Source organism: Octopus bimaculoides, chromosome 5, assembly GCF_046866305.1.
Source record: "Octopus bimaculoides isolate indiv1 chromosome 5, ASM4686630v1, whole genome shotgun sequence".
NCBI lineage: Eukaryota > Metazoa > Mollusca > Cephalopoda > Octopoda > Octopodidae > Octopus > Octopus bimaculoides.
Window position 1 is genome coordinate 50,703,881 of NC_142932.1, and position 23,810 is coordinate 50,727,690.

Sequence of the window (23,810 nt, forward strand, 5' to 3'; positions counted from 1 at the left end):
CAGTGGACGAATTTAGTCAGATTATCGTGTCTCCTTTTGTAGTGCTTTTGAGTCAGCTTGCTACACTCACTCACAATATGTGAGATTGTTTCGTTTCTGCTGCCACATATCTATCTACTCTTATCTATTTGGAACATGGTGTAATTATTTCTCAGAGCTTGTTCTTGAGTGCTGCATATCAATGCCTCAGTGCATCCGTTCAGACCACTTTTGCTTAGGCATCTCCAAATGCTGTCTTGTCTTTTCTTTCGCAGTGATTTGATTGTCCAATTGTTTACTCTTTCTTCTTTATCTTGTTTCTTAAATGTTTGTGGGTGCATCACATTTTCGGTAGGTACTGTATTGTTAATTCTAACAGCGGCAAGCAAAGATTCACTCTGCTGTTTGATGTACCATCCCAGACTGACAACTCAGATCTTGCACCCTATGAGGCCTCTTCCTCCCCTGTTTCTAGGCACACACAGCCTGTCAGTATCGCTTTTGGGGTGTAGTTCCTTGTTAATTGTCATCACTTTTCTGGTTTTCTTGTCCATTTTCTCAAGCTCGTCTTTGTCCTAACAACACCTGTGCCATATCGTATTAAGGAAACAGTCCATATGTTCATTACTCTAATCTTGTTTTCCCCATTAAGCCCACTTCCCATAATCAATTTGGTTCTGAGATATTCTCACCAAAAGCTTTCCTTCATTTCACTTTCCTTGATTTTGCCGTATTCCAAAATTCCCAGATATTTATATCCATTAGTCTCAATATCCTTGATTTTCTCGCTGTTGAGTAGCTCTACACCATCAGACGACACTACTTTGCCTCTTTATATTATAAGCATACCACACTTTATAATCCCAAATCCCATTCCAGTATCCTTACTGAATATCTGCACTGTCGAAATTAAGCCATTTATTTCACGTTCAGTCTTCCCAAAGATTTTTAAGTCATCCATATATAACAGATGATTTAATTTTCCTCTACTTTTCAAGATGTACCTCGATGTCACTTTCTGTAGTATCATACAAATCACAAACAGCAACGGTGATAGGCTACTTCCTTGAAATATGCCTCTCTTGATGTTAACCCTCGCCAAAAATTTTCCACATGAAGTTAACTCTGTATTCCAATTCTCATTGATCTCCTAACAAAATTTGATATGTTATCTGTGGTGTTATGGGCTGTGATGAGCTGTGTGTTGTTGGTGGAGAGAGATGAGGCAAACAGAAGTGAAGCCAGACCGGAAGGGCCAGACCGGAAGGGTCAGACCGGAAGTCGGCCACACGCTGTCGAAGGCCAGCACGTGGGGTCAGTCAGAAAACAGACAGCTTACGAGAAAGACGTGTTTTGATCAAGAGCGATTGTTTACTCCGCTGCGGTCGACAAGGTAAGGTCCAACGTTTCATTCTGTCCTTTTGCTTCTTGTTGTCTTTTTCCTCCATCAAACCACAAGCTATTTCGGCCCATAAAAAAAAAAAATTATGAGTGTAGTCCGGATTTCGAGCGATATGATTAAACCGTTTTGCAGTGACACGGACGTGGTTGCGTGGCTAAAAAAGATGAAGCTGGTCGCGAAGCTCCAAGGGATAGGCGACTTGGCAAGCTTTCTACCACTGTACTTGGATGGTCCGGCGTTGGCGCTATTTTTAGAGATGGAAGAGAGGGACCAAGTTAGCGCGGATAAAATATAAATCCGCTTGATGGAGGCCTTCGCAGAAGGAATGTTTGAGGCGTACGCTCGCCTGGGGAGAGCGAAGTGGACTGGCGAACAAGTCGACGTGTTTGCTAACGAACTTAGGAGATTGGCTAGACTGGCGGGGTACGAGGGAGAATCTCTAGATCGGACAGTAAAGTTGGCGTTTGTGACTGGTTTTCCTGACCACATGTCGGTCGAATTGCAGAAACTGCCGGACGTGAATGCTATGCCCATGGCGGATATAATAACGAGGGCTCGCATGTTAGTTTCGTGTTGTAGATCGACGCCGTTGGCAGCAACAGCAACGGCAAAAGGTGGCCGACCAAGGAGTAGCGGAGAGGGGTCGAACAAGGAACGTGTGCGACCGTTCAAAGGACAGTGTTTCCGGTGTCAGGGTCCGCACATGGTGCGAGACTGCAAGTTACCGAAGCCTGAGGTCATTTGCTACCGTTGTCGAGAAACGGGACATATAGCCAGCGAATGTCTGTAGGGAAACGGTCTAAGGGAGACTACTGCGCCAGTGGTCATCCGTTTGGATCAATAAAGGCGCGTTTTTTTCTACCCGTTGTTGAAGTGCTGGTGGAGGGGAAGATGTCGTGAGCCCTCGTGGACACAGGCTGTACAACGATCCTGATGACTCCGGGAGTGGTAGAGACGTGGAGTGGAGAAAGCAGTGTGAGGGCAGTCGACGGAAGAGAGGTACGCTGTGAAGGCATTACTGACGTGCAGATTGAGGTGCATGGAACAAAGCTGACGCTGCAAGTAATTGTAGTTGGCCACTTGGTGGATGAGATTGACGTGGTGATGGGGATGGATGCAATCACCCGTTTAAGAGGTGTCACTGTCAACGAGGCGGGTGTGACTTTCGGGGTCGCGGGGAAACCGTGTATGGCGACGCCGTGCATTGGTGAGAACCGCGAAGAAAACTATGCCGCGCACACCATTGAAGACCAGGATTTTCGTGCCCCTTCGATGGCCAAAGGTAGACAGTGGAGTGGAACTGGAGGGGAGAGCCCCCGACGTTAAAAAATAAAGTGGGCTGCTACCAGCATACTTTGAAAGGAGATGCCAGAAGCGAGTTCAAGGGGGAGGTGGAGCGGTGGATTAAGGAGGGCATATTGATCCCTTGGGAAGAAGAAGTAGAGAGCGGAGTCCTGTCGCTGATGGCGGTGGTACAGCCTACGAAGCATAAGGTCAGACCAGTGCTTGACTTCCGAGAGCTGAATGACCACATATCATGTCATACGGGCGGCGAGGCCACAGATGTCTGCGGGGACGCCTTGCGAGAATGGAGGCAGATGACAGGGGCCTCCACGATCGTCGATTTGAAGTCGGCATACCTGCAGGTTCATGTGGCTGAGAGACTGTGGAAGCATCAGCTTGTCAGGTATAAGGGCCGGACATACTGTTTGACCAGGCTGGGGTTTGGGCTAAATTCGGCGCCAAAAATTATGGCAACAATTCTCAAGGCCATCCTGGGAAAGGTGGACAGAGTAAGAAGGGCCACCAATTCGTACATCGATGACATCCTTGTGGATGAAACCATAATGCCAGCAACAGAGGTCATAGGCCACCTGAAGAATTTCGGACTGGTCGCCAAGCCACCAGAGGCCATGGAAGGAGGCGCTGCACTGGGCCTCAAGCTACGGAGAGACAAGGCCGGTGCGTTGGTGTTTCGGCGTGGGAACGAGGTCCCCGAACTGGGCACCAGCGTGAGTAGACGGGAACTGTTCTCGGTGTGCGGGAAGTTGGTAGGACACTACCCGGTTGCAGGATGGCACCGGACAGCATGTAGCTTCATCAAGAGACGAGCCGAAGGAGCAAAGTGGAATGACAGAGTGGGGGAGAAAACGACTGACATGATGCAGGAAGTCTTGGTCAGAGTGAGAGCAGAGGATCCAGTGAGGGGCAGTTGGTATGTTCCCAAATCAAAGCGTGGGATCGTTTGGTGGGACGCCAGTAGCATCGCAATAGGGATTGTCTTAGAAATGGGAGGCACCGTAGTGGAAGATGCAGCCTGGCTCAGGAAGATGGATGACTGCAACCATATCAATGTGGCGGAGTTGGATGCCGTGCTGAAGGGGGTGAACCTGGCCTTGAAGTGGGGGCTGTGCACCATCAAAATTAGAACCGATTCGGCCACTGTGCTTGGTTGGGTGACGGCAGTCATCACCAATGAGCGGAGGGTGCGAACCAAAGGGGCTGCGGATATGCTGGTAAAGCGCCGATTGGGAATATTGCGTGAGCTGACCGCTGAGTTCGATCTGAAGCTGAGCGTAATTTTTGTGCCTTCCGAAAAGAACAGGGCAGACGCCCTAACCAGGGTAAAGCGAGCCTGGTTGCAGGTGCCAGAGGCTGCGGAGCAGGCTGTGGCTGCAGTATGCTGTCTGAGTGACTCGGAGTTGAGGAGACTGCATACCATGCATCACATGGGAGTGGACAGGATATTGTTCCTAGCCAGGAAAGTCGACTCCGAGGTAACGAGGCGGAGCGTGCGGAGAGTGGTTAGCAGCTGTGACAGGTGCCAGTCTATTGACCCTGCTCCGGGCGTACGTGAGGCGGGAAGTATTCCAGTGGACCACAACTGGAAACGACTGGCAGTGGATGTAACACACTACCGGCAGGGGACGTACCTCTCAATGGTTGACTGCGGACCGGGGCGGATGGCCATATGGAGGAAGATGAAGACGGGGACTGCAGAGGAAATCGCGGGAGTATTAAATGGGATATTCCTGGAACGAAGCCCCGTGGATGAGCTGCTGCTGGATAATGGCACTGCATTTCGCTCGGAGGTGGCAGGTCAGCCGCTTCTTCAGGGCGGCATACCGGCCAAGTGGAAATGGAGTGGTGGAAAGGCATCATCGTACCATCAAGACCATGGCAGAGAGGGGCCACATTTCGCCAATCGAGACCGTATTTTGGTACAATATGTCACCCAGGTCAGGACAGGCTGAGGAGTCGGTGCCACACAGGGCAATATTCAGGTACGAGTGGAGGCATCCGTGTATTGCATCAATGCGACTCCGGGGAGAAGAGCACACCTTCGTGCAGATCGGGGAAGAAGTTTGGGTATAACCCCCAAATGCACGGTGCACATCACAATGGGGGAAAGGAACTATAACCTCCATCAATTCAAAGAACAACGTCTCGGTCGATGGTATGCCACGCCATGTTTTGGATGTGCGGAAGATTGTCAGTGCTTCAGAGGATGGAACCAGCTGCAGTGGGCAGGATGATGAAGACAGCAGCAGTAGGCAAGATGATGAAGGCAGCGCGCCAGGAACTCAGGCCAGTCCCGGGGTCGCACAGCGACCACAGAAGGGGCGGCACCCTCTTCCCTGGTTGGTTGATTATGAAACCAATTAAGGTAGTTCGGGAGCGAGGAGTGAATGGGAGAGCCGGTTGAATGATCTATAGATCAGGGGGGGGGGGCGTGTGGTGTTATGGGCTGTGATGAGCTGTGTGTTGTTGGTGGAGAGAGATGAGGCAAACAGAAGTGAAGCCAGACCGGAAGTCGGCAACACGCTGTCGAAGGCCAGCACGTGGGGTCAGTCAGAAAACAGACGGCTTACGAGAAAGACGTGTTTTGATCAAGAGCGATTGTTTACTCCGCTGCGGTCGACAAGGTAAGGTCCACCGTTTCATTCTGTCCTTTTGCTTCTTCTTGTCTTTTTCCTCCATCACACCACATCATCAGACACCTGTACCAGCTCAAGAATGTCTATTATTATTATTATTATTATTGTTCAGTAGTTTTATTTTTATAACGTGCTTTCACTTCACTACCGAGCGCAGCTCTGTGCGCCTTGGGTATGTGCTGTGGTTTGCTGTGATGCTCTTATGTTTACTGTATTGAAAGTGTTTTGCGTAGAATGTGTGCAGTACCCAGTAGTGCAATTTTCTGTATGTTATATATATTTGTAAGTCCTGGTGTTTTTGTTATGTATTTGTCTGAATATTTTTTTATTATACCTAAGGCACCTACTATGATAGGAACTGTTTCTGTTTTTAGACTCCACATTCGAGTTATCTCTATTTCCAGGTCTTTGTATTTTGAAAGTTTTTCCATTTCTTTTAGAGAAACGTTGTCATCTGCTGGTATTGATACATCAATTAGAAAGCATTTTTTTTCTTCATGATCTTTGACAACTATATCTGGTCTATTTGCCTTAATTTCTCTATCTGTGTGTATTGGCATATCCCAGAGTATGGTTGCTTTCTCGTTTTCTGTGACCTTTTCTGGCGTGTGTTTATACCATCTTTTTTCTGTTGTTATTCTATAGTGTTGGCATAGCTTCCAGTGTATATAGGTCCCAGCTCTGTCGTGTATTATTATTATGTATTGACTCTCGAGCCATTACTGCGGAAGTTGGAGGCTTTGAGGGGTGTCCCGCGTGTCTGCCTATGCCGACGACGTTACCGTGATGGTGTCGAGCCACAGGCATATTGACCTGATTGGCGAGACACTAAACGAGTATGAAGCGGTGACAGGTGCGAAAATTAACGCGGAAAAGTCAATGGGCTTGCAACTAGGCACCTGGAGGGGCAAGTCCATGCCGTCCAACAGCGTCGTAGGGCGCTGGACAGACGGACCCGTTAAACTGCTCGGGGTCTGGTTCGGTCCGGACCTCCAGTTGGAGAAAAACTGGGAAGAAGTGACGAACAGGGTGGCCAACCTCACCCAGAAATGGGCTGAGAGGAAGCTCTCCTTGAAAGGTCGAGCGGAGGTAGCGAATGCGTACATCGCATCCGTCATCTATTACCGTTTGACCGTCGTCCCTTGTCCCGACCGCTGGTTAACCAAGATGGTACGCTTGATCTTCAACTTTTTGTGGAAGGGTCAGGTACCACTGGTCAGGCGCTCCATCTGCTGTCAACAGCCGCTGAACGGAGGCCTTGGCATGCCGTGGTTGCTGATGCGCAAACATGCGCTCAGGCTACGACATCTCAGGCGCTTCCTGGACGGTGAACAGGTGTGGTCGCCTTTCGTCAGACGCGATTTTCCGCAGCTCGTTTCTTTAACAGAGCTGCAATCCTGGATCAAACGTAGACCGAGAAAGGGCGCTTGGCACCTCGAGTGCCGCCAAGCTCTCACCGCCCTCAGTCGGGCGGGCAGTGCGATCGGTAGTAGATCCACTCTAGCTTTCTATAGAGGGTTAGTGGGAGAAAAGTGCGACGACGTTCTCGGGGAAACTCTAGGCGTCGAGGATAATCAGCTAAGCAGTCTGTTCAGGAGAACTTTCGGGCCGGGGCCCATGGATAATTTCCAAAGGTCCCTCGCCTGGCAGTGCTACCGAGGTGCGCTACCTGTTCGAGATAAACTCTACCGACATGGAAGTGCCGTCAACCGGGCCTGCCCGAGGTGCGCTCAGGACGACGAAACCGTTCTGCACGCACTCGTCCAGTGCCCGAGCATTGCTGACCTGTGGGTCTATATCGAACAGCTACTGTCACGTGTAGGACGGATCCGGCTATCAGCTGGATCCATCGTGAGAATTGACCCGCCGACCTCCTTTAACCAGGAGGGCAAGGCAATTTTCCTATGCCTAGTGGCCGTAGCGAAAGAGGTGATATGGTGGACCCGTTTGAAAGGGTTAAAGACAGACACTTTCCTCTTTGGCCAAGGCCTCATCAACTTTTTCAAGTTCCACTTGAAAAGGAAGATGAGAGTAGAGAGGGAAGTGCTGTCTCATAGCAAATTCGTTGAAAGATGGGTGACTGTTGGAAAAATGGCCAGTATAAACGGACCAATTCTGAGAATACACCTGTAGAAAAAAAAAAAAAAGGTAATGTAAAAGGAGAAAGGCCTCTATACCCCTTTCTTATTTTTTCTGACCAGGCTCCCGTGGTTTTATGGGTTTTTCCACGTGTAACCTTTCCTTTTTCGAAGCGCCTCCCCCTTTGGGAGTTCTACTTATTTATTTATCTATTTATTTATCTATTTATTTATTATATCTTTCTTCGTTTTCTTCCTCTGTGTAGACGAACTTTCCTACCTTTTCGGACAAAACCTTTTGTAACCTTCGTCCTGTCTTTGTCCTTATATGTCTTTAATTGATATTAGCCCTTGTGGCCAATAAAACGAATTAATTATTATTATTATTATTATCATTATTTACTTTTCACTTCTCAGAGCTCTCAGTTTAACTTGCTCCGGCTAATTCAGTTGTCAAGGGGGTTTCACAGGCTCTCTTTTCACAATATTTAAGTACCAATCCTCGTTGTCCCTAATAAAGCAGTTGGATCTTTGTGGCTTTCGTCACCGTTTACAATTTTGTTCCAATTGTTTTCAAATCTGGTATATGGATTAAGTTTTATATACTAATTATGAAAATGAAATTCATTTTCCCTATAAATCCACAATTGATAAGTTATTAGCCATTAAAAGTTGCAAAATTTGGGTATTTTAGCCAATCAGAAGCGAGTGTTTTACACATCACCGTAGCGAAAAACTCTGTTTCCATCGTAACCAAAGATGCTGAGCATGAGCACAAGGAGGAGAAGGAGATACGAGAAAGATAATCTTCTTACTATAATAATACCCTCGTGTTTTTCTCCGTCACAACATATGAATGAGAAAGGAAGGGGTGTTAGATGAATGAGAAAGGAAGGGGTGATAAATGAGTAAGGAAGGAAGGAGTGATGGCAAACTGGTAGTGAGAGCGTTTCAACTGTGTGAGTATATGTGTGTATGTGTGTGCGTGTACAAGGAAAGTAGCAATGTTTTGGCATGCCGATGACCCCCTCCCCCGCCATCCCTGACGATGGAAGAGGCAGCGAACTCGCTGTTTTCTGATTGGCTGAAAATTCTGAAAATTATCGAACTTTGAACACCTGTAACATTTTTGCAAAATTTTTCTAAAATAAATGAATAACAAATTCGGATTCAGTGTCAAAAATTACATCTGTATGATACATTAAAAACATTTTAAAAAGATAATTGTAAACGGTGACGAAACCACAAAGATCCAAGCAGTTTTCTGAGCATGTTCTATCCTTAAGACAATCCCAATTTCTCCAACAAATTTCTCAAACGTGGTCGTTAATGCTCTCAGTGCCCCTACAACTACTGAGATAACATTTAAGTTCTTCATTGCCCACGTGCGTGAGATTTCATCTTTTAGTGGGTTGTACTTCTCAATCTTTTCTAATTCTTTGTCACCTAGCCGCACATCCCCAGGTGGTTTCCTTCATCATTTTATCTCCGAACATCAGTCACTGATGTTCTCCGAGCACCAGTCACTGAATCACACTGGATTGTAAAATCCCACAAGATCTCATTATTCTCGATGTACCATTTCATTATTATTTCAAGGCTGTACTTATCACACAATTTCCAATGAAAATCCTTAACTACGTTATTGTACCTCCTTTTGTTTTTCTTTTGGGCCAATTTGCTGCATTCACCCAGGGTATGTGAACTGTTTTAGTTTTGATGCCACACACCCTACAAAGGGGCGATTCACTGCTCTTATCTATTTGGAACTTGGTGTAATTAGTTTTCAGAGCTTGTCTTGGGTTGGGGGGAGGCACATCAATGCTTCAGTACATCTTTTCAGAACAATTTTCCTTAGGTATCTCCAGGTGTTGGTCTTGTCTTTCTCTTCGATAGTTTTCATTTCCCAGTTGTTTAATAATAATAACGATAATAATAATAATAATAATAATAGTAATGATAATAATAATAATAACTTTCAAAAACTGGAACGTCTACATCTCCTGTGAGTATTTTAAATTCCCCTCAAAATAAGTTTAGAAACTTACATATCTACAATTTTCTCTGGACGAACACACAAACGATCATCTATAAAAACTTTTAAAAACTTTAGTATATTAACAACTTCTGTGAATGCCTACCCTTTCCATTCTCCCTGAATATTCGAAAATGTAAACATACTTTTTATTGCAAGAACACTACAGTTTTCTCTGTGCGGACATTCAAACGATCATCTTTAGAAAATTTAAAAACTTTAATATCTACAATTTTATATGAAAACTTCACACTTCTTTCCTTTCCTTTCTCCCTGAGTATTCGAAAATGTAAACACCCTTTTTATTGCAAGAACACTACAGTTTTCTCTGGTCGGACATACAAGCGATCATCTTTAGAAAATTAAAAACTTTAATATCTACAACTTTCTGTGAAAATTTTACCCTTCTTTTCTCCCTGACTACTCGAATATGTAAACACACCTTTTATTGCAGCAACAAATTAAACGCACGATAAGAACTAAGGAGATAAGCACCTGCCAATATAAACAAACTGCACGATTACGAAAAGTGTAAACCACAGCAAAACCTATAAAAAGAAAAGGAAAATTTTTAAAATATCCCCCCCCCCAAAAAAAAATTCAAAAATTCAACGATGTAAGCATCAGTATATATATATATATATATATATATATATATATATATATATATATATATATATATATATTATCATTTTTTCTAACATTCATTAAAAACAAAACAAGGTGAATTGGTTCTTTCCAAGGCCAAGGTCAGCACTCTCATTGGTCGTTAGTAGTAGCAAACACATTTGACCTTTGCTGACCGTATGGATGTAACGCTTCCTTTGTCTCTTGATCGCAATGGAATGCGAAGCCCCATTATTAAGCTCCTTCTCACCATCTGCTGAACTTATTTACAGACCTGTGGAATTTGGTCTATTCCCCAAACTGCTTCTCTTTCTCCTGTTATCCCCTCCAACCCTCACATATTTATGTTTATCTCAAGTACAAGTCGAAACTAATCAACATTTATTACTACCACACAGTAATAGAAGCAAAGATGGCATCTCAAGACGGTTACAATAACAGTGATTGTAGGAGCACATCAAAAAAGGAACTGAAAATTATTTAAGAATGATCCCAAGATTACCGTCCATGCAGGAAGGGGTCGACTTTGTCTTTCATTCTTTACAGGTCGATAAAATAAGGACCAGTTGAACACTGGGATCGATGTAATCGACTTACCCCCTCCCACTAAATTGCTGTCCTTGTGCTAAAATTTGAAACCATTATTATTTTACTATTTACTGAGGATTTAGTATTCACTGAACGCCTGGGTCTTTCTTTCAGATGCCTTCAGCATATGAATGATAAAACATTGTTCTCTCTACATCACGAAAATTACTACCTTAATATTTCTGTCGAGTTCAATGTTAGTCTAGTAGGACATGTGGACGTATCAAGCAACCCACGACACTCTATCTCTCCTCGGGAATTAACAGAAACCATCATCATGTCTCCTACGAATCCTTACTTCCTAAGTCCCTTATGGCTTTCGATGCTGAGATTTGGTACCATACCTTTAAGTGCTTCCAACTAAAATTTACTACATGTCTTCCTCTTGTCAACTGGATAAAGTTTTGTAAATTTTTTCGTTTTATTTAACCTATGTGGTTAAATAAGACAAAAAAGAATTTTATAATTTCGGCGGGTGAAAGGATTATTGTTATTCTCTATCAATAAGAATTTTATTTTAAAAATTTGAGCTTGCTTTTAATATTGAGTCTTTCCATCAGCAAATGTTACTCATATTGTTCTCAAACTTCCTTTAATTACCAGCAATTTTGAGGAGAGGGTACTTATCATACCACAAATCTCAGTTCTTGACCTGTATTCTATTTTACTGATACAGGAAGAATGAAAGGCAAAGTTGACCTCGGTGAGATTTGAAATCAGAACATAATGAGTAGAAAATAATACCGAAAGGTATATTTTCTAGTGATTTTGCCAAAAGCTTAGCCCTCACTTGCTATGATAAAATGACTGTGTAACAAATTTTTTCTTTTTTTCTGCCTTTGGTCAGTAAGTGTTATTTCCTATTTGCTTCTATCTAGAATTCAAAGGAAATGACTACTATTCCCTGCAAACTTTGCTTTTGTGACCCGGGCATCAATGTTTTGAAACAGACATATTTTCCATTATATTTCAGACAGATTCAGCACTGAATTGCTGAAGCAGAAATATCGTTATAGCAAATATTCTGCTCAATACCACAGATTTGTTTGTCAGTTGCTTCACCTTAATTACTTGAAACATGTCCCTAGTGGCTGACAATATGTGCATCTCAGATCATGAACAGGTGTAGTGGGAGAGCCTCATAGTCATGTGCTAAAAGGGATTCTTTGAGGTTTGAATAAATGTTACAAAATCAAAGTTTGAAGGAAATAGCTGTTTTTCATACTTTCTAGGGGTAAGCAAATAGGTAATAACAGTTGCTGCCCAAGGACAAAAATCGTGTTACTCAGTGTAATCTTAGATTAATACTTAAATAAAGTCGTAAAGTTTTCAACTTCTTCCAATAGTTTACTTCTTATAGACGCTGTGCGGTAAAAAGCTTGCTTCCCAACCATATGGTTTCGGTCTCAGTTCCACTGTAGGGCACCTTCGGTATCTTCTACTAAAGTCCTGAGTTCACCAAAACCTTGTGAGTGGATTTGGTAGATGGAAACTGAAAGAAGCCGTCTTATATGTAATTTATCGTCATCAATGAAACAGTTTGCTTCTTGATCTCATGGTTCTGGGCTTAGTCCACTGCATGTCACCCTACGCAAGTGTCTTCTCCTATAGACCCGGGTCGACCAAAGCCTTCTGAGCGAATTTGATAGATGGAAATTGAAAGACATCCTGCGCGCACATATACACACGCACGCCGATAGAATAAGTACCAAGTTTTAAAAATAAGTACAGGGTTTGATTTGTTCGACAAAACCCTTCAAGGCAGTGCCTCAGCATGGCTGCAATCCAATGACTGAAGCAAGTAAAAAATAAAGGATACGAAATCCTTTGAACTGGAATTGCATCCATTTAAGTAGTGACCTTGCGATGAAAGGACCAACCATAGAAGAGAGTAACAATTCAGACAACTGTAAGCAGTTGTTTTCCTCAGCAGCAGCTTAGTCTCTTGTTATAGCTCTCAGGATCGATGAAACTAGTCGTCAGCACGACGTTGCTTTCATAGTAATATCCTTTCTACACACGGCCAGAAATTTCAGGGGTGGGGGTTAAACGATTACGTGAACTCCAGTGCTCAACTGATACCCATTTTATTGACCCTGAAAGGATGAAAGGCAGAGTCGACCTCGGCGGAACGCCTTTGTAATATATTGCACATAGGTTTATAATGCGTCATTACAAATTACAATTTTCAGGTCACGCAGATTTTTTCGTTTTTTTTTTTCTTTACTCTAGGATTGCTGGCCCTCTTTGTGCAGTCAAGTCGCAATGTCTTAGAGAGCTGATAGCAGAGTGCTTAAAATTTTCTAGTATTGAATTGCATATGTTCTCACTAGTATATGACATTGAAGGCTTTTGTAGGTCGTTCACACCATCAAGAATTTTGTTGCTTTCGCTGTTTTGGTATCTTCAACATAGTTTGTGAGTGAGGGTGTGCTAACAACAGCGAGGATGAATTCAATAGAGAAAGAAAGAGCGGGGAGAAAGAGAGAACGGGGAGGAAAAGAAAGAGCAGGGAGAAAGAGAGAGTGGGGAGAAAGAGAGAGCGATACATAATACATATTCATATAATTATATATTCTTTTCTACTCTAGGCACAAGGCCCGAAATTTTGTGGGAGGGGGCCAGTCGATTAGATCTACTCCAATACGTAACTGGTACTTAATTTACTTAATTTATCGACCCCGAAAAGATGAAAGGTAAAGTAAACCTCGGCAGAATTTGAACTCAGAAAGTAAAGACAGACGAAATATCAATTTCTTTATTGCCCACGGGGGGCTAAACATAGAATGGATCTCGTAGCGATGGGCGAAATACCACTAAGCATTTCGCCCGACGTGCTAACGTTTCTTATTTCTTTATTGCCCACAAGGGGCTAAACACAGAGGGGACAAATAAGGACAGACAAAGGGATTAAGTCGATTACATCGACTCCAGTGCGTAACTGGTACTTAATTTATCGACCTCGAAAGGATAAAAGGCGAAGTGGACATCGGCGGAATTTGAACTCAGAACGTAACGGCAAACGAAATACCGCTAAGCATTTCGCCCAGCGTGCTAACGTTTCTGCCAGCTCGCCGCCTTCATATGATTATATATTATACAGGGTAATGTTTTGAGAAAATCTGCAAAAGGTCGGAAAAAAAAGAAACGAAAAAAAAAAAAGAAACGAAAAAAAAAAGAAAAGAAAAACAGATTGCGGTTTATATTTACACCTTTTTAAGTTCTGATTTCAAATTCTTCCAAAGTCACTTACATCCTTTATCGTTCTGGAGTTGATCCAATAAGTACCAGTGGGGAACTTGGGTTTATACCCGCCCCTGCAAACTCGAGGCCTTTTGTCAGAAATCAATATTCAGAAATACATAAAAAAGATTCTGCTACTTTTCATCCGTTTATACAACCAAACACACGCACGCACACCAACACTCACAAATATATATATATATATATATATATATATATATATATATATATATATATATATATATATATATATATATAGAGAGAGAGAGAGAGAGAGAGAGAGAGAGAGAGAGAGAGATAGAAGCAGACAGTCAGACAGAGACAGACAGAGACAGATAGAGATGGAGAGACAGAGAGACAGACAGAGACAGGCAGACAGATAGCTAGTTAGCTAGCTAGCTAGAGAGAGAGAGAGAGAGAGAGAGAGAGAGAGAGAGAGAGAGAGAGAGAGAGAGAGAGACTTATTGATCAGATCACGTATATAATATGTATATAGGCGCAGGAGTGGCTGTGTGGTATGTAGCTTGCTTACCAAACAAATGGTTCTGGGTTCAGTCCCACTGCGTGGCATCTTGGTCAAGTGTCTTCTACTATAGCCTCGGACCGACCAAAGCTTTGTAAGTGGATTTGGTAGACGGAAACTAAAAGAAGCCCGTCGTATATTTATATATATATACATGTATGTATATGTATGTCTGTGTTTGTTCCGCCAACATCGCTTGACAACTGATGTTAGTGTGTTTAAGTCCCCCGTAACTTAACGGTTCAGCGATAGAATGAGCACTAGGCTTACAAAGAATAAGTCCTGGTGTCGATTTGTTCGACTAAAAGGCGGTACTCCAGTATGGCCGCAATCAAATGACTGAAATAAATGAAAAAATAAAAGAATAAAAGAAAATATATCAGAAATGATCTAATTATAAATCTCAGAGAGAATTAAGCAGCAGTGTTATGATAAAGCAGTTGTATACTGTCAACTTAATGTGACAGTCCCAATAAGGGAATCATATTGCTGCTATTTAGCCCTAGGAAGCTGCACCGCTTCCTGTTGGCCTTCACGCATTTCCTGTGTCCTTATATTCGCGAGGGGGAGACAAGCACCCCCACCCAGCCTAGTCTGCATTCAGGGACATGTTTCGTCATTAGCCTGAAGTAGCAAGACCAGCTGGCTGAAGATGTCTGTCAACCTCTCGCAAATATATATATTTCTAGTGAAAACACATTCACTGAAAACATATCGTTCGTAGAAAACATAAATCCGAAAGAAGAAGCACACTCTAAGATGTAGAGACGTATATATTGAAAATGGGGAAGGCCGGTTTATGGGATTACCTTAGGTTTCCCGTCCATAAAGGGTTTAGTTTTATGGTGTATCGTCAGATCCCAAAAATCTGTTGGACTAGAGAGAGAGAGAGAGAGAGAGAGAGAGAGAGAGAGAAAGAGAGAGAAGTGGAGGAATGCTAACTAATAATAGCTAAAACTAGTACATTTGCGACGGACGGTCTGCAACGAACAGAATTGAAATACAAAGAAAAGGAAGGAATATTGGCTGGTGTACCTTCGAAAGAATTAGAGACACAAGTCTGAAACACTAATGGAAGACAGTGTTTGCTCAAAACGATACATTAGAACAAAGTCACGAAATTTTTAAGGAAAAAGGAGAGTTTTATAGATGATTGAATGAAAGACAAAGTTGATCTAAATGAGATGAGAATCCAGCGAGATGAAACTAAAAACAATCTAAAGTAGTTAGTCAAGCATTCTACTGTTTGTCACACGCTAATCAGATAACGCTAAGGACTAAGTGGATAGTGTAAGAAACGCGGACATTATTTAAGAAGTTCGTTCGCAATGATGAGGTCCCAGGTTCGATCTCACAGCGTGACACCATGGATATGTATCTTTTATTTGTTTCAGTCATTGAACTGCGGCCATCTTGGGGCACCACGTTAAAGGGTTTTAGTCGAACCAATTGACCGTAGGACTTATTTTTTAAAGCCTGTATTTATCTTATCGGTCTCTTTTTGCAGAACCGCTAAATTACGGGGATGTAAACAAAACAGCACTGATTGTCAAGTAGGGGGCGGGGGTCAGATAAACACAAAAACATGCACATGTGTGTGTGTGTTTATGTGTGTATGTATACACACACACACATATAAGAAATGTTTATCACTACTTCAACATGGCTGTTCCGTAGGAACTGACGATACTACCATTTTAATCCCAGGAGGAAGCCTCCTCCAGCTGGTTATCGATGCAATCTGCACCCGATATATATTACAAGCAGGGGAACAAACCCCTACCATGTTCCAGTGACAGGACCACCAAACCGTACAGTTTCGAGTTATTTCTGCACATCTCCAGTTGTGGATACTCGTCCGCTAGAGATAACAGTAGTTCGCGCCAGCTCGCAATAGATAAAAAAAAATAAGTGACAACCAGACACTGATCTTGCAACAAGCAAAGTAGCTAGTTAGAAAATCTCTTACATATATAAATATATGTAATTGTAAAAAAATTATATATATATGTAATTTTTTGAACTAATGGGTACATGTCAATTAGTGTATTGGTGTCATCCACGGTTTGCGATATATTTCCTCTGGATCTACATCAGGAATTCCACAGTGTTAGTTGAGATAATAATTGGTGAAGGAAACGGAAGATAGATTTAGCACTAATCTTTATTCAGTACGACGATCGTTTCGACCCATCCTGCAACTGTCCGTTATGGGTAGGATAATGTGCATCTAAATGTGTTGCATGAATCTGTACAGTTTGTGTCACATCAGGTATATGCATAAAGAAGGGGATGTCCCGCTAAATATACTGAGTTGTCCAAGGCATGTTGTTCTTGCCCGCTGTATTTTGGTTATAACCAACCATTGTTGGGACTAGCTACAGTTGTCCGTGGGTATATAACATAAAAGTACCATCCTTCATCAATTATATATATATATATATATATATATATATATATATATATATACGACGAGATTCTTTCAGTTTCCGTCTGCCAAATCCACCCGTAAGGATTTGGTCGGCCTGGTGATATTGTAGAAGACATTTATCTTAGATGCCACGCAGTGAACTGAAGCCGGAACCATGTGGTTGGGAAGTAAATTTCATACTATGCATCCACACCTGCACTGTATGTTCACTATAGCCGTGGATCAACCACGTGATTGAAATTTGGTAAACAGAAATTGTGCGGAAGCCAATCAAATAGACTGTATTTGTTAGTCAAAAGGTACGCCTTTTGAAAACAGATGCAGACGCATATTGTGTCACACTTTACTATAACGAGTTAGTCGTTCAATCGGCAGAGCATCTAAATTGACATAGAATTCATATCAGCATAAGGAAACTTTGTATACAGTCATTAGCACTTCATTATGTTCATTACCAATGCATTTAACTCCAAAATGGTTCAGTCCCCAACTAGATACCGAAGGTAGGAAACTAGAGAAAGGTGTTTAAGGCTGAAGAAAAAATACTGAGGCGAGAGACAATAATAATTGTGTGTTTGTTTGTGTGTTCTCTTTTATTTCTTACTAGAAGCTACCACTCTGCCGGCCTTAGAGATACTCTAATTCAATATGGTTATGTTTACTTCTCAAATGCTCACAAAGAACTGGTTTGAATGAGACAGTAACTCTCACAGAGATAAGTAAAAATTTTCATTTAAAATATAGGGAGAAAAAGAGACAGGGTTTAGGTTAACACGAGTTGCGCATATGAATGTTTTGGGAAAGTCAGCGATGAAATTTATATATTTGTTAGAAACAAGTTCTTCTTCTAATGCAGAAGTCTCACACACATAGTGTGACCAGGAATGAGAGAAAAGGAAAAAAAAAGCATCAACATACATAGTCAGTAACCTGGCAGAATCGAGATACTGCAATCGATGCCTCGTTCAGCTGTAACGTGTCTTGTATTAAAATTAGTTAAAATAAGAATAGGCCGATCTCTTTGCCGATTTCTTGTTCTGTCTGAATTTTGTCGAAGACTGACACCGAACAAATTTGAGTTCCGTTTATGGAGCAGATGAATGCCTAAGAAGTGCTGCTGTCTCATTGGTCAAATAAATCGATAAAAAAACAGTGAATTGCTAAAACTTTACTCGTAGACATAGAAGAAAAAGCAACAAGATTTCAGTGAATCGTGGCTCGGATTGTTATATGAAGACAAAGTCTTGTGTTGTTCCCTTTGCTTTAGGAGATATCACTTAATAAAAAGGTCAGCGAATCAGATACTCCGTAAAAAGTAATTTAGATCGCACGAGATGTTTTTTTCCCTAGTAGATTTCTTTTCAAGTGTTTCATGTAGGAGACAGGGTTTTCGTTTGTTATATATATATATATATATATATATATATATATATATATATATATATATATATATATATATATATATATATTACAAAATACAGAGCCCTTTTGAACGCATCTACAACAAATGACATATCCACCATGACCTTAGAATAACACACACGCAAATTTTAAAAATGATACATTCAAAAGAGATATTCAAGAATTCATTACAAAGTCCCAATCACTGCTATAATCCACAACAAGCCACTTTTAGGTCACTTAACCATTTAACATCCTACTACTATCCTACCATCCTGCATTCTCTTATAATTCTTTCTCTTCTTCTCTGTCTCCTTCTTCTTCGTCTTCTTCTTCCTCTCTGCCACCTTCTTCCTTCATGCTGTTTAGAATAACGCAAATATTATAAACAATACATTCAAAAGAGATATCTCAAGAATTGAATCACTACTACTACTACCCTCAACAAGTCACTTTCAGGGCACTTGACCATTTAACATCCTACCACTATCATAGCACTCCCACATCTTCTTCTTCTTCTTCTTCTTCTTCTTCTTCTTCTTCTTCTTCTTCTTCTTCTTCTTTGCCAAGGACCTCGAATCCAGAGTAAACAAGAGAGACAGAGACAGGCAGAAACAAGGAAAATGCCCCTTGTATTTGAACACTATGCAAATATTCTTTTAAAATACTTTTCATTTAATTTTTCCCAAATTTAATTGTTTTCCATACTTACAGTTGAAAAAGTATATATATATATATATATATATATATATATATATATATATATATACCGGAGTAAGCACATAAAATGTGCAACAAGGTGGAAAAAAGAGTACTCAAATACCAGAGGTAGAGTAATATGTTTTATTTAAAAGCAGCAGAAATATAACAAAAGACAGTTTTGTCCGATGAACGGGAACGTGAAACTCAGAGTAACAGTCTTTTGTTATATTTCTGCTGCTTTTAAATAAAGTATATATATATATATATATATATATATATATATATATATATATATATATATATATATATATATATGTTCTTTTATTCTATTATTCTTTTATTCGTTTCAGCCATGAGGGTGCGGTCATACTAGAGCACCACCGTGATTTTTTAGTTTTACACATCTTATCTTTGTTCTTTGGCTGATTTCTTCAGGGCCGTAGCATTTCATACCACCACACTTGCGTATCCTTTTCCTCTAGGTTGTTGGCCCATTTCGAGTAAGTGGGTATTTGGCACTGCTGCCTTCATCTGTACTTCATACCGGCTCATTTGTTCATCTGGATAGGACAATGTTCAGTTCCTTTTTGAAGACATCCCCGTCCACATTGTGTACGTTTCTTCTTTTTTGCCAGAGTATTGAAAAGTTTTGGGCTTTTAAACCCTAATCTGTTGCAGTACCTTGTCTTGACATCAGATTGGGTGGACGGTACCTTTGGTACAATGCAATGGCATCCAGTTCGGATTATTTGTATAACACTCCATGCTGAAATTAGGTACTAGCCCTTTCAGAAATTTCCATATGTAGATTATTATATTATTGTATATCTGTTGCATTTTCTCACCAGGAAGTATATACGTAATTTTTTCAGCCTCCCTGTCGTTCATCTGCTGCACTTTTACAATATTTTTAGTGTAATGACACTGGACCCCTTCAGGCTGCGCTGTTAGTTTAGCGCTATTCGGTGACTACACACATATCTATGTATCTATTATATGTCTCTCTCTCTCTTTCTTTCTCTCTCTCTCTCTCTTTCTTTCTCTCTCTCTCTCTCTTTCTTTCTCTCTATCTCTCTCTTTCTTTTTCTCTCTCTCTCTCTTTCTTTCTCTCTATCTCTCTCTTTCTTTTTCTCTCTCTCTCTCTTTCTTTCTCTCTCTCTCTACATACATACATACATACATTCATCTTAATAGCTCTTAGGAAGCTATAAGATCTTGTACAAGCACTCAGTTTTTAGAGCACTCCTCTTATAGCAGAAAAAGCTCTAACCTAATGACACGCACACACACACTCACACACATACACACACACATACACACACATACACACACACATGTGTGTGTGTACGTGTGTATCTGTACAGTGTATGTGCGTGCGCACGGTGTGAAAAGTTAAAAAAAAAACGTGAGAAATTTTACTAGGAGAAACTTCTCTTGTATTAATTCATTGGCGGAACAATACATGCATTAACAAAACCATTAGGAAGATTATATTAACACACACACACACACACACACACACACACACACACACACACACACACACACACACATGTAAGATAGATAGATAGATAGATAGATAGATAGATAGATATAGACATATCTATATCTATATATATATGTATACATACAGGGTTTAAATTATGCAAAAATGAAAATAACACTAACATCTCATTTTAACTGATATATTAACCAAAATTACATGAAAACATCTTGAAATACTAAAGAGCAAATGTATTCAATAAAATCACCGTTAGCATCAACCACAGCTTCCAAACGACTTCGGAATCTCCTGCAACTCTTCTGAGCAGTTTCCATGTTTAAGTTGGTGAGTGCTGCCAGAATCCTTGCCTTCAGTTCATTTTTGGTGTTACAAGGAGCTTTGTTGGTCTCTCACTCAACTGTGCCCCACACATAATAATGAAGGGGATTGCAGTGTGGGGAGTTAGGTGGCCAGATGTCAGGGGTGATGTGGTCGCAGAAATTGTCTGACAGAGTCCTGTGTGCGTGTGTGTGTGTGTGTGTATGTACACCATACATATGCACACTGTTTGGTCACAGACAGACAGACACACACACACACATGTACACACACCACGTCAAAAGCACACCAACTACTACACACAACACACACACGCACTTACAAATGCACACACTCACACACGTCAGAGTCACTAGCCCTTAATCACACGCACACACACACACACACTTACACATTCACATACACCGTTCTCACATACACACACACGCATGCGCACCTTCATTTGGGATCACCAGCATTTTCAACCTCTTCTTTCAGATTTTTTTCTAATCATTCGCTATGCTTGATCGCTAAATCTACAAGTTTTTTTTCATTCTCTCTCTTTATTTTCTCTTATTCCTTTCTGTTGAAGTCCCTCGAAGCGTGAGGCATTACTACACAGTTAATGCCCTTTATATATAATTAATTATATTTATGAAGAAATGATGAATTTTTTCATTACGAAATTTTTCGTTATTTTTTTCATTATGAGGTTTTTTTCACGCTGACTACTTGATAAATTCTTATAAAGAATTTATCCTATATTGTATTATAAATAATTAGAATATATTCAGTGTTGAATATTATTCTGTATAAGCACATGTTACTGAGATGCAACCGGATAAATTCAAATCTCTTTCATGGATATATAATTATGAACAGAAGTCATCGTGCTGTGATGGCTACATCGTGGTAAGTTGATTCTTCTTTATTTTTATATATCTTGACCATACGTGTACTGATGAACAAAAGAATACAGGTTACTTCACAGTTTTTCTGTATTTGATTGAGAAACCAGTGGTCTACCGTTGAGTTAAATGTTTTTAAGAGATAAATTTTGAAAGCTGCATTCCCTCGCTTTCAGTAAATATGTTGCTTATTTTTTGGTAGTTTTTGACTTATTTAGTCCCTCGAAGCGTGAGGCATTACTACACAGTTAATGCCCTTTATATATAATAAATTATATATATATATATATATATATATATATATATATATATATATATATATATATATACATACACATATACATATACATATACATATATATATATATATATATATATATATATATATATATATGTATGTATATATGTATGTATGTATGTATGTATACACATACACACACACACACACACACACACACACATTAGCAGAGGCACCCGGCCTTGCTCGGGAATGAAATTGTTCTTTATATATTGGAAGAAAGAAGTAAAATGTTTCATAGAAATTTGTTATTCTAAATTCAATTTATTTTTCAATTGGGAAATCAATTCTGAATTTATAATGCAAAATAATAATAATAATGATAATAATAATAATAATAATAATAATAATAATAATAATAATAATAATAATAATAATAATAATAATAAACGAAAATACAAAATTTACCACTTTTATGAAGGGAGATAACTTCTATCACATATGTTGAAGGAAATTACGTATCTTTCTTTTTTTAATACCAAAGTGATATCCATCTTGACCAAACACACAGATTAATGGATACTGGAGTGCATCATATGATCGGTGGGTTACATTTATCCGCTGAATCTTATTTCTTCTTCCTTGAATAATAATATCTCTCTTCCCATACTCGTCACCGGTAATAATTGCTGCTACTTCATTTGCAGCAGGGGCATTGTAGTGGCCTTTGTGCTCAGCAATAGGCTTTTTGTCTGCATCAATAACTATCTTGCATTCAGTGGGTTTTGCAGATTCCAGTGCATACTTGAAGCTTCTGATGTAGCTATTGTTTGTATGCAACATATCTTGCAGATCAAAGATTAACTCTTTTTTCAAATTTGTAAGGTTAAATGACCGTTGCAAAGCCTGCTCCTTGTAATTCGTCACAAAATATAGCTGTAAAAACTGAGGATTTTTGCTTTCAGTTGGCAACAAAGATCTAATACAATGGATTTTAAAAGTTGGCTTCATGTTCCCTTCTCTTATAATATTACTACCAAAGGAGGTCATTTGGAAAGCAGAATTATAATTCCAAGTGTTTTTCAAGAAGTGCATGCTCCTTGGTGTGTTTCCCAAAAGCAATACCTTCAAAGTATCCGGGGGTGTACCAAACGTCGGTAAAACAACCGTTCCTCCACCGCAACCCATAGTGGTGGTTTCTCTTTCCCATTTCTTTCCTTTACATAGACTGCACTCTTTTGACATGCTCCAATATCAATAAATTTCTCTGTAGAATAATCATGGTTTGGATCGTAGTTGAAATCTAATCCTTTCCAAATCCCCTTAAAAGGTGCAACTCTTTTGTCAAACGTATTCAGCCTATCTTGATAAAAACGCTTAGGCCTTTCCTCTAAGGATTGGCGAAGTCTTGCAGCAACTGTTTGCTCCTGGTTGTTTCTTTGTTTCATCTCTCGCTAACCTATTGTTTCATTAGTAAACCTGGCAGCTTGTCTTTGTCTTGCATCCTTTAAACATTTTTCTCTTTCCTTTTTTGACTCTTGGCTTCTGCGCTTTGCGTTTTGTTAACGTAATTGTTCTAACCGTTTATCCCTTGGCCCTTGTAACTCATTGGCATTACGTGAAACAGCCTCCTTTGGTCGTTTTCATGTCTTTGCTATCAATGGGAAGGGGTGTCTAGTGACCTGTACTCGTCTTTGCTTCACTGTAGAATAATGACCATCAACATCTACCCCGTCTCTTCTTGTAAAGAGTGAGAACATTTTTCTCGAAAACTTAACTTTTTTGAAAATTAAAATGAGGATTAAGTGAAAAAATGAAAGTTACATGAATATCTTCACAAGAGTGATTGAACTAAATGGTGATTGTGGAATGAGGCACTCGCACGCGCACACATACGCACACACGCGCACACACAC

General features: G+C 40.6%; 1 protein-coding gene and 1 pseudogene across 1 annotated transcript; both read left to right on the forward strand.

Annotated features, from left to right (window-relative positions):
- The first annotated feature begins 1,193 nt into the window (after nt 1–1,193).
- Nucleotides 1,194–2,225, forward strand: LOC149135520 (uncharacterized; annotated as a pseudogene).
- Nucleotides 2,226–2,676: 451 nt separating this feature from the next.
- Nucleotides 2,677–4,436, forward strand: LOC149135521 (uncharacterized). The gene is given in 2 exon segments (XM_089353078.1): nt 2,677–4,366; nt 4,369–4,436. Coding segments are annotated over 2 exon segments (1,590 nt in total). The 5' UTR covers nt 2,677–2,844.
- The last annotated feature ends 19,374 nt before the right edge of the window (nt 4,437–23,810 follow it).